The sequence below is a fragment of the Anolis sagrei genome, chromosome 4, assembly GCF_037176765.1.
Source record: "Anolis sagrei isolate rAnoSag1 chromosome 4, rAnoSag1.mat, whole genome shotgun sequence".
NCBI lineage: Eukaryota > Metazoa > Chordata > Lepidosauria > Squamata > Dactyloidae > Anolis > Anolis sagrei.
In genome coordinates this window covers 139,617,056-139,629,066 of record NC_090024.1, presented here as the reverse complement: position 1 = coordinate 139,629,066, position 12,011 = coordinate 139,617,056, and the positions used below count along the sequence as shown (strand labels likewise).

General features: G+C 35.8%; 1 protein-coding gene across 4 annotated transcripts in view; it reads right to left on the bottom strand.

The window, feature by feature from the left end:
* The window catches only part of KIZ (kizuna centrosomal protein), a 76,755-nt gene that overhangs the window by 31,608 nt on the left and 33,136 nt on the right, over positions 1 to 12,011 (bottom strand). For all 4 annotated transcript variants that reach the window (XM_060774076.2, XM_060774077.2, XM_060774078.2 and 1 more), the window contains 3 exons: positions 11,566 to 11,716; positions 10,390 to 10,504; positions 9,201 to 9,266 (listed from right to left, as the gene is read on the bottom strand). In XM_060774076.2, the coding sequence (XP_060630059.2) occupies positions 9,201 to 9,266; positions 10,390 to 10,504; positions 11,566 to 11,716 (332 nt within the window). The remainder of the gene's footprint in view (positions 1 to 9,200; positions 9,267 to 10,389; positions 10,505 to 11,565; positions 11,717 to 12,011) is intronic.

Genomic DNA, 12,011 nt, shown 5'->3' with positions numbered 1-12,011 from the left:
ACACTGGCTATAGTTTTTTAAGATGCATGTGTTCTACATTAAGTTTCTGGGTAGTATTGTTGGTCTTAGAAACTCTAGGGTATGCACATGTCGAACCTAATTAACACGGTAATATTGAAATTCTGAAGAATTTACTGGGTTATCCTGTGAATTTGCCTCCATTTTTGGGCTTTTTTACAGGTCCACCACATATGGCAGTAGTACCCTTGGTAAACTTTACATTTTCAACATTTATTATTTGCTCCTTTATCCATCATAATTGTTGACATTACATTTTGCTGCAATTAGTTCTGTGTAACTATATTAATTAAAGATCTATTGATTAATATAATGTCCATTCTCAACTTTTTAAAAACCCTTTTGTTCATTGTGATCTACTTTTAAAAGATTTTAATGGATTTATCCACTTGCATTTTAAGGTTCTCTGAAGCTAAGAGAGCTAACTGAAGCAGTATCTGAGCTGCTATGGCGAATGCAGGCTTTATGTTCAAGGATCTGAAAGTCCTAGAAGACTTTGGCAAAAATATATTCCTATTCTAAGAGGTTACAAAGGAATATGTCATAATAAGCAAGAGACATTCAAAAACCAAAGGCAGCAGAGAACTCACCAACCCCACACCCTCCAAATAACCCAAAGCCCCATGAGTGACACATTTTAACGTATTTCAATTTATTATACACACACACAACCTATTTGTTACAAACAGTTGGCAGTTTGTAAAAAAAAAACAAAACTGCAGCAGGACACTACAGCAGCAATTTTAGGTGACAAATTGGGTCCTTATAAGGTTTGTTTTTAAGAACACTATTATTCATTCATTTGTTCATTCCATTTAAATGATGATGATAATAATAATAATAATAATAATAATAATAACTACTACGGCGACGATGATGACTACTACTACTACTACTACTCTGGGACTTCGGAATTCAGATTGACAGAATTTTGGAGCACAATATTCCTGATCTCATGATTGTGGGGAAAAAACAAAGTATGGATTGTCGATTTTGCAATTCCAGGAAACAACAGAATTGACGATAAGCAACTGGAAAAGCTGACACAATATCAGATTTTAAAGATGCAAAGACTCTGGCCCAGTGGTGATCGGCACACTGGGTGCAGAACCTAAAGACCTTGGCCAGCACTTAAAAACAAATGGTGTTGACAAAATTACCATCTGTCAGCTGCAAAAGGCCACCCTACTCGAATCTGCACGTATTATTCGCCAATACATCATATAGTCCTAGATACTTGGGAAGTGTCCGACATGTGCTCCAATACAACAGGCAGCAAAGTGATCTTCTTTGCTGTGTACTAAACTTGTTGTGTATCAAACAACAACAACAACAACAACAACAAACTTTCTTTCTGCCCTGCCACAATCTCCACGAAGGGACTGCTTTTTTATATGCTGCTTTTCTCCTGTATTAGGATGCAAGACAATAGGGAAACGCAAACTGACACACCTAATTATTCTCAGCCACAGTTTAAAGCATATCTTTACACAAGATAAAGACTGAAAATATCTACTCAACAACTTTAACCATATTTTTCCTCTCATACTAGTGCTGCTACATTTGTTATCTTATTCTCTTTATATTATTACAAATATTCTAATAAAAGAATTTCTACATCAAGTTTTGAGTGTAACAGATTTTAAATTAGATAATTTTACAATGTGCCCTTGGTATCTGATGGGATTTGGTTCCAGGAACACTCTCCTCCCTACCAATCTGGGTTTGATATCCAAATTTGTGGATACACAAGCCTCATTGTATACCATTGTGCAACAAAACTGTGTCCCTGATATAAAATGGCAAAATAAATTTTGCTTTGGGGAATTTTAAAATAATCAAGCTGTGGATACAGATATATGGATACTGAGGGCCAACTGTATTTAGAGCACTGAAAAATTTTCTAGGTCCACTTTTTCTAGAAAATACACATCTCTGGAAAAGGCTTGAGGGAGGAAGCAGACCTGGATGGATAATTCTCCTCTGACCTGACCCTAAGAAAGAAAGCTTCAGCATGGGCCCAGGAAAGATGTAAATAAAGCTACGCAATGCCAATCAAGAAATACCATTCAAATGATCAATACTGCTCAGACCTCAGAATGGTTGCCCTTCTAACTCTGGTTACAACTTGGACATTCATGGCACCTTCAAAGGACCCTCCCTGAGTAGCTGCAATCACATGTGTTTTGGTAGTGAACTATCCCAGCATTAGAGCAATTCCAGGATAAACAAGATCAGTGTCATCCATGCACCTGAATTGAATGCTGGAGTGGTTTCCCCAAATTTCAGGCCATCTTGGATGTTAGGGTGTTTGTTACACAATTTATGATATCAAGCTGTACCATTTCAGCCCAAATTTAGAACAGAATGAATAATTTTATTGTCATTATACATTGTACAACAGAATTAAATGTTTTCCCCAGCATTCTTCACAAAAACAACACACCCATCCCACCACACTCCAACCCCCATGTGAAATTATGAAGTTTAGTATAGTTACAGCTTGAAGATAAAAGCTATCTCTCAGTCTGTTTGTCCTTGTCTTTGTCACCCTGTACCATCTGCCAGATGGTAATAATTTTTTTAAAAAGAATATGCTGGGTGAGATGGATCCTTAAGAATGCTCTGAGCTTTCTTAAGGCTGTGGGACTTATAAAGTTCTTCCAAAGAGGGAAGAGGGCAACCAATGATTCTCTGACCCTTTAGAGAGCCTTCTTATCTGCCACTGTGCAGTTACAAAACCACGCGCAGATGCAGGCGAAACCTCAGGAGAGAATGCTTCTGGAACATGGCCATATAGCCCGGAAAAGTCACAGCAACCCAATCAAAGAAAGTAAGTTTTTAGCTACCAGTTTTTGAGACTTGATACATAAATTCCACATTCATGGATATAATATGCATAAGACTAAAGGCCAATCTAGCAAATAGCAAAACCTCCTCTCTTCCTATGCCTAGCCACAAAACCTCTAATAGTAGGGTGGAAAGCTACACCAATTTAATTCCAAAATGGTAAAACCTGACTGTTGAACACTAGGTGGTGCTGCAGTTGAAGTGAAAACAAGCTACTTGATTTCCTTAAAAAATGTAAATGACATCGTAGTCACCACTCTTTATATCCAACTCAGGTACCAGAAAGACAGTCCTCAGTCCCTCTTCATAGGTAACACCCACTAAAACTCTGGAGGTCTCTCTTAATGGTAGACTTTACCTAAATCCACTACAATCAAAATATATTTATTGGCAATTCTTGTTCGAAGACACACCAACTTAAGACTCCTGCTCTTTGCTCCTTCCAAAAATAGCATCTCTGCTAGACACATTTTTGGATTTGTTTCCAAAGGATACCAAATTAACACACACAAAAATGGGGGAAAAGAGTTATATATGGCAGCATGTTGTTGGCCAGGAGTAGAATATTATGCACAGATAAAAACTATTAAAATGTATCAAATCATTTCAGTACAGGGCTTGGAAAAAATGCATTTTATGACAAAAGAATGCACGATTTGATGCCATACACATATACATCCATAAAATAAACAAATACAATTTAAATCCAGCAGTTAAACATCAATTCTTAAAACATCAATTAAAATTATGCAATCTAAATCATAATCCAGGGTCATTCCATTTCTCAATCACATTAATTCATGATCACTTATTGTGCTGCTCCCATTGCTGGTCAAAGGCTTGGTCCCAAAGTCACGTTTTAAGTTTTTTCCTAAAGATCAGGAGAGGGGGGGCTGATCAAATTACGCTGGGGAGGGAGTTCCATAGATGAGGGGCCACCATTGCAAAGGCCCGGTCTCTCGTCCTACCAGTCACGCTTGCAAAGAAGGTGGGACTGAGAGCAGGGCCTCCACAGTATGGTTCCTATAAAATGTATTCAGATGGATTTGATACTTTTGGAAACAAGCTTCACATTTGAACAAGAATAAGTGAACATTTTCTTGTATTCATCATTATCTCCTGAGACCTGCTTTAACGATAAAAGGCAGCTAGAACTGGAACTTCTCTAATGATAGTTAATGAAGAGAATGAAAAAAAATCCATTCTACTGCGGCTTCTTAACGTTGATTTCCAAGTGCTGCTAAGGAAGATACGGAAAGAAAGCGACTGTGAAAAGGAAACTATTCTGCATGAAGTGAATACTGAGTCTCTTCAATGGTAGCAGATAAGACTAGTTATCATATCTTTCCAATAGTACATTGTATTGCATTGTAAAAGATATCACTCTTTGTTTAATATAAATTGAGGTGACAAATCTTCCTGTTTTCCCTAAATAGGGATTGATTTTTTTAAAAAATGAAAGACGGTTGCTACTATTGAATGTATAAGGGGATTTCCCTCCTCAAAAAGCACCCCAAAAAAGCATTCTTCAAAATTGAAGGTGCTCCAGGACAGTACCTCAAAGTAATACAATCACCTTCTCCCTCATAAACATATATATATACACACCTTCCAAATGCCAGGTTATTAACAGGTCCAATTTCTATTTCAATACGCAAGTGTTTCTTTTGTTCTGCTCAGGTTTAGATTCTTCAGTTGAAAAATCTATCATCTAGCTATGAAATGAAGATTATGAAAAATGACAACACTGCTGTCTATGTAACTGGAAATTACCATTTCATCCTTTTCAATGCTGCACTAAAGATCTAATCTCAAAAAAGGGACAAATGACAATATATCAAACTTAAGCACACCATTCTTTTCTCAATTTCTTCTTCTCCAGATCCCTTGAAATCCATGTATTCCATCAAAAGGCTGTTTCCACATGATACTTAAATTAGTTTTCCCATGTTCAAGACTGTAATTCAGCGGCAATCTAGCCTACACTGTAATGAACATTGGACGTAAAAAAAATCTTCTGTTTTCCATTCTCTATTAGTAACATTCACAGTTGAATGCAATCATACTTAGCACTCAAGAAGCTAAAAGCTATTTTAGGCTGTTTCTGCATTAGCTGGTTTTTCTCTGGGACTGGCATAATTGAATCACTCAATTATTATGCTAAATCTAACAAGAGAATAGTAGTACAATATGGCTTTCTTCCCATTTTTTTTAAAATGTGGTACTACATTTGTTGTTCTCCCATGGCAAAATTATCTTGTCCAATACGAACTGCCAGTGAGATGGTTGGTTATGCCCTGTATTTTTTTTTGCAGCGATTGCCCTCTTGCTTTTATTGGTCCACTTTATTAGTAGCGTTCTGTTACAATGCCCTTCCCCTGCCTTAAAAATGTCTCATTTAATTTTTGTCTTAAAATGTGAGTGTATAAATGGAAGGAGGATGCAATTGCACTATGTTAAACAAACAATGAAAGAGCAACAGGAGGCAGGGTTGCTCTAGCCGCAAAAGAAAAACAACTTATTAAAAGACCAGTAAAATTGAGAGCAGCAAAAGCTGCTTTATGCTACACCAACTGGCGAACTGAAGCCTTCAGTCTACTCTAATACATACTTTCTAAAGCTAGGAACTATCAATTCTGAGTAAGCCAAGGTCTCGGTCTCATTTTGCTTGGGTGGCGGGAAACAGAGCAAGTTTGTTATGGGTAATATAGTACTATATTAAGTGTCATTTGAACTACAGCTCTAATCAACTGGAATGCTAACCTTTAAAAATGTTATTCCTATTTTTTATCATTTTCAACAAAAAAAATCAAAATAATATATTTTAGTCACTTGAGATCCAAATTTCTAAAAGTAATAATTATCAACACACTATTTTAATCCATTGCTCTTAAGGGTGATTGGGGCCTTTTTAAAACTATGATACATGATATTTTAATTTGGTACTTTTAAGAGTGTTATGTTGACCATTTGGGGGTGCAATTTAATTTGTTATCAACCAGTAATATATCTAATTAATTTGTATAATTGTTATTATTAAATTTAATAGACGAAGGCAAGAGACTGGCAAGGATATTGATTTATGCAGTCTAGTAGTCTCTTGTGAAAACTGGGGAAAAGGAAATGCTAACCAGTAAATGTACTGGTCTCCTAGAATTTCAGCATAGAATTTTGTTTGTTTTTTTTAAACTTTCATCTCTTCCAACATTGCAGTTTTTCTAATTACAACGGAATGGCTCCTGGGCTTTGATTTTGGATTGTATGGTTTTAATAATTGGTTTTAATGTTTAAATGTTTTTAACTATGGTTTGTAATATATATATGCTTATTTTATTTGTATGTCTGTTTATGTGGCATTGAATTGTTACCTACTTGTAAGCCACTCTTGTGTCCCCTTCAGGGTGAGAAAGGTGGGGTATTTATTAAGTAAATAATTAAATAGCTCATTCAATGATGGTTAAAATATAAGATATTCTGTGTAATATTAAAGAAACAGAATCAAGGGAAAGGTTCTAGTCCTAGAATCATAGAGATGGAAGAGACCTCGTGGGCATCCAGTCCAACCCATGCTGAGAAGCAGGAATATCCCATGCACCCCCAACAGATGGCCATCAAGCCTGTTTAAAAGCCTCAAAACAAGTAGCCTTCAACACATGCTGGGGCAGAGTGTTCCACTGCTGAACAACTCTCCCAGTTAGGAAGTTCTTCCTAATGTTCAGGTGGAATCTCCTTTCCTGTAGTTTGAAGCCTAGTCTCCAGGACAGCAGAAAACAAGCTTTCTCCCTCCTCTCTATAACTTTCCCTCACATATTTATACATGGCCCTCACCTTGTCTCAACTCAGCCTTCTCTTTTGCAGGCTAAACATTGCCCAGTTCTTTAAGCCGCTCCTCATAGTGCTTGTTCTCCAGATCCTATTCATAAGTCCTTAACATGGACACACCTGGGATTTTGAGAGAGTGCTGTGATAGCATTTACAAAATGGCTTACAACAACAACAACAACAACAACAACAATAACAACAACAACAACATATAGGAGCTGGGGGTTTGTCCTTTCATACAATATTCACCACAGTCATGAAGCACATTTCCCAGAAACTAAATTTTATCCAAGATAAAAGTAAATTGCTCTGGGTCCTAAGCACAAGGCAGATATGTAGTCTATATTACAAAAGTCATGTTTTTCAGCTGAGCTTGTTATAGTACTGAACTGATTTCACAGAAGGCGAAGCAATGAAGCTGACAGAGAAGGGATATGGCCAGGAAACTGTGTGAAAGGCTGAGGTGGAGTTTGTGCCCCAAATTCCACCTGACACTCAAAACACAATAATAACAACAACAACAACAACAACTTTTTAAATATCCCACTACTACTTCCCCGAAGAGACTTGGGACGGCTTACAACTGGGGCCAAGCCCAACACAACAAGGTTTACAAACAAAAAACACATTTAAAAATATAGTACACATAACAATCTAATTAAAACAATTAAAAACAGAAGAACATAAAAACAACCATTAAATGAGACAAAACAAAACCTCAATAGCCAGAACAACATGTACGTTTAATTTCTCACACATTTACATTTAGAAAAAACATGCAGAATATGTGAAACAAAATAACAAGGTAATGCAGACAGCAAAGACACCCCTATCCCACAGGCAGATTTTTCTTACTGAGAGTAGTGGGCTTAAAAGTCAATAAATTATGCCCATGGCCTTTATGCTTTTTCTTGATTTGAAGGATGTTATATATGAGAAGGGTATAACCTTTGAAGCAATCCTACAAAAAAAATATATAATGCTGAATACAGACTCACAAGCATTGTTACTTTTAATTTATAAAAAATCATAATTTAAAATATTCCGTGCCACACTACTGTTTCTCTATCTACAATTGGTGCTAAATTGTTTTGCTGCTTCAGATTGTTGTTTTCTGGACTGCTGACATGAATTATGATTACTGATAATCAGAGAGCAGCCAATCATCAATCCAATGATGAAACTAATAAGAGCACAAAGCTACACAGCTGATCAAGTTGAAATGAGGTCAAATCTAAGTCAATTCAGAGTGTGGACAACATTATTTGAGCAGAAATATTCTCAAAAGCAACTGTAAGAAAGCTGCAACAGCACTTAACAGAGATACTGGAAAAAGAGTGTGTGGGAAAGTGATTGCCTCTTGGAAGAAGTACAGGACCCAAAAAGCAGAAAGCTAACTCTACATTACCATAAAAAGATCTCTCTCACACACATAAAGCCCAATTGAAATATGTTTAATCAATTCTGTGTTTTCAGATACTGAAAGCCCAATTATTTGTGAAAATGTTAAACAAGTTGTAATTCAAGATTTACTGGTAGAATCCAATTCTGAAATAGAATGCTTTAAGTTTTACCACTGATATCATACACTGAGACCCATAAATACCTTTAGACTTGCTTTTAACTTTTAATAGAAACATGTGAAAAGTTAAGATGGAACATTTTATGCGGAAACTTTCACAAAGTTAGTAATCATATATGTGTACATGAAATTTAAGCAATCTTTACATCTGAAGTCCATAACAACTATTTTAAGAATTGTCCCTCAACTGTTTTATGGTAACTATTTGCGCATTTCTCTGTCTCTTTGTCTGTAGCTGTATCTCATATGCAATTAAGGGTTTTCTTCTTTATAACATAAAGTGTTTTCTAGATTTAGTTACTACAAATAGGCATCTGTCAAGGATGCTAATGTGTACAATATCCCCAGACCAAGATTGCCATGCTACTATCTTTGATATTCTTTCTAAACAAATATAATATAGCTGCCAGAAAGAGAGATCTTAACAGGTCCTGATGAAACATTATTGCAAAATATTTTAAATTATCTGAGCGTCTTTGTTACCGAGGCAAAACCCCAGCTTCTTGTCTGGCACATTTTCCCCCTGCTCTTATTCTAATGATACACATTCAATTACTACCGAAAAGAAAAGAGTCAAATCAGAAACATCTGTAGTTTGCCATATAATTACTGATTCTTCCCCATGGAGACTGACCTTTGTAACACCGATACCAAGACCTGAAAGGCTAAAATGACAGAGGATATTCACAAGGTTTAAAACGTATAACATGATTACAAGGAATTAAAATAGGCACTGTTATTTTCCATCTTGGTTTATGTTAACATAGGCACAGACTTTATGATCTTGCGTTTAATCTCTGTGCTCAGTATGTAGTAGCTGAATTTACTCACTATTAGGTAGATTCACAAGCTGCTGAAATGCAATGTTTTGATTATATAATAAAGTCAAACCCTGCATTTGAGGCTATTATACAGCCATTACTTTTACCTGTAATAGGAATCTTTTCCACCAGGCTTTCTTCCCTGCTCTCATCTTCACACCAGCTTGTGACTTCTGTATGTGAACATACAATAATGAAGCACATTTCAAAGTCACAATGATCAGACCAGTTTGTTTTCTTTTTAAGCCCTATTCCCTTTAATTTTTCATTTTTGTTATCTCTTGTTTATTGATCTAAACTGTCCATTACAGTTCTTTACAAAAGGACCCTACTGTGAACTTTAGTCAAATATGCTGCTACTCTTTCTGTGCAAAGCTGCCAAAGAAAACAGTAAACTGGCAAAATACCTTGTATAGAGACTTTTTTAGACCATGATAACTTTGCCGTCTTGGCCATTAAGCCAGAAGCAACATTTGATATACATACTACTAACTACATATAGAAAATTAAATTAAAATATAACCTCTTTTAATGATAAAAATCTAGTAAGGCAATGCTAACGGGATTGCTTATGTTTACCATGTAAAGGAGTCTGTCTCCTAATTGCTTATCTGTTTTGGCCTTTGATGTAAGGACACACTGAGCGAGTCCCCATCTCCCGCTCCTAAATCAAATTACTTCCTTTAGCAAAACAAATTCATCTAACATATCAATTTTTTCATATAAATTTTGAAAAATTCAAGACATGTTTTTCTCAGTATGGAGCTTCTTACATCTAAGAAGGGAGAAGATCTATCTATGCTTCCTCTGCACTAACAAGCTACAAATGTGTTCTTTAATGTGTGCGGTCTTCAATGTTTCTGTAGAGAAATACATTTTACAATCTGTAGACATGCCCTCTAAAATATCTATCTATCTCGGGACAGATCATGATCCCATTTATTTATTTCTAGCACAGAAAAATGGGAAATTAAAAAAATACTTTTAAGCCAAAGACAAAAGCATTTCAACAACATATAACCTTTCATTCTACTGCAAAGAAGCTCCACACATATAATCATAAATTTAAAAACTTGATATGTTGAGGTTAACACTATAAAATAACAGAGTTTCCATGCTTACATTGCTGTAATACATATGCACACTAAGTTATTAGACCATGGTCAAAATCTTGTATAGTTATTACTACTGCAATTATAAACCTGTCTTGGCCTAATGAAAATTCAAGATTAAAACTGTTTCTTTTAAGAACTTGGATTCCTTCCACCATTACTCCAAGCTATAGCACATATTTACCTTGCTTTTTTAGACCATTCTTCTGTGAATCACAAGAGACCTGTTCTTGAGGGCTAAATGCAATGGACCTGTTTTCATATTTTTCTGGCAAGCTCTCTTTCAATTCTGGTGTGATCTAAAGCAATAGAAATAAAATATAATTACTATAAAAACAAATGCAGCTCTTTTCCATTTGCAACCCTCATTTAACAAGTGGTGTTTTCACAAATCGTTATGTTACCACAACATTATAAAAGCAAGTATAATTAAATAACAATTCTGAGATAAGAAAAGGCATCAGTTTGAGCTGTCTCAGCTGAACAAATGCAAGAGTTTGCCTTCCCTAATTCTTCCAACATTTGAGAGCTTTAGTATAACTCAGGAATTGGAAGTTTTGTCTCTTTTGTAGTAAGTCTATACTTTTTTGTGCATTCTCTTATTTCAATACTTTTTAACATTTTACAGCTTTACTGTCCTGAAAAAGCAACATATTGTTGACCAGGTTGCTTCTTGAAGGTGGGGGTAAGAAAAATTTCCTCACTCCTCACCTAGCAATGAATCTTATCTTCTCTCCTGACAACAAACTTATTTTACAGGCAGTCTCAAAGTCACAAATCCGTCCCCAGAAAAGAAAATTGATTCCAGAAAGAGTTATAATGGATGCTTTGTCATCAATCCTTGTTTCCAGGACAACCCAAAATTTTCAAAATCCAATTGTCACAGAGACAGAAAGTGAGGTGAAATCTCCTGAACAGCAGCACAAACAGTAAAACAAAAGGATGTTGACTCTTCCTGATGCTATCCAAAACTAAAAAAAAAAGTTTTGGTTGGAGTTATACTTGAAAATGTCCCTGTTACAACTTACATACCAATTCAACTTAAGAACAAACCTACAGAACCTATCTAGTTTGTAACCCAGGGACTGACTGTACTAATCTCAAATTATAATGGAAACCCAATGAAGCAATTCCATATTTAGAGATTCTACAGACTCCTGAGCATAGTCGTAGTACCAAGACAAAACCCCACCAGTCAAATGTCTAAAATATCTTTATTTTTTTAAAGAAAATACCTAAGAGATCCAATCTTCACAAGATCATCTAAAAATTTTAAAAGGATCTTTATCTGGATGCCACTCTCCTGCCTTGCAAACAACCAAGACAAACGATACTGGAAGCAAATGCAACAACTACTAACCGAGCCATCTCCTTCATGTTTTCCTGAAATCAATAAGGTACCAAACATCTTTTTTGCTTCTTGTTCAAGTAAAACATGGTGCTTTTGCAGGAATAATACATGCTCGCTTAAACGTTTCCATGTCATTGCAAAATAAGGTGTTAATTTAGACCTACAAAAACATGAAGAAAAATAGGATAACAAAGCAGCATATGTCAATACAGATGTAAAATGATTATGTGCTATCCAAAATCTATACCTTAGGTTTTCTTAATTTAAAAAAAAAACCCATTAGATTTGTTAGTATTCTTACTTGCTCTAAAAGCCACCAAAAGCGAATTAGAACAATATTAATGCATGCTTATTTTAGATAAGGAGCCCCCGGTGGCGCAGTGGGTTAAAGCACTGAGCTGCTGAGCTTGTTGATCGAAAGGTCGCAGGTTCGATTCCGGGGAGCGGCGTGAGCT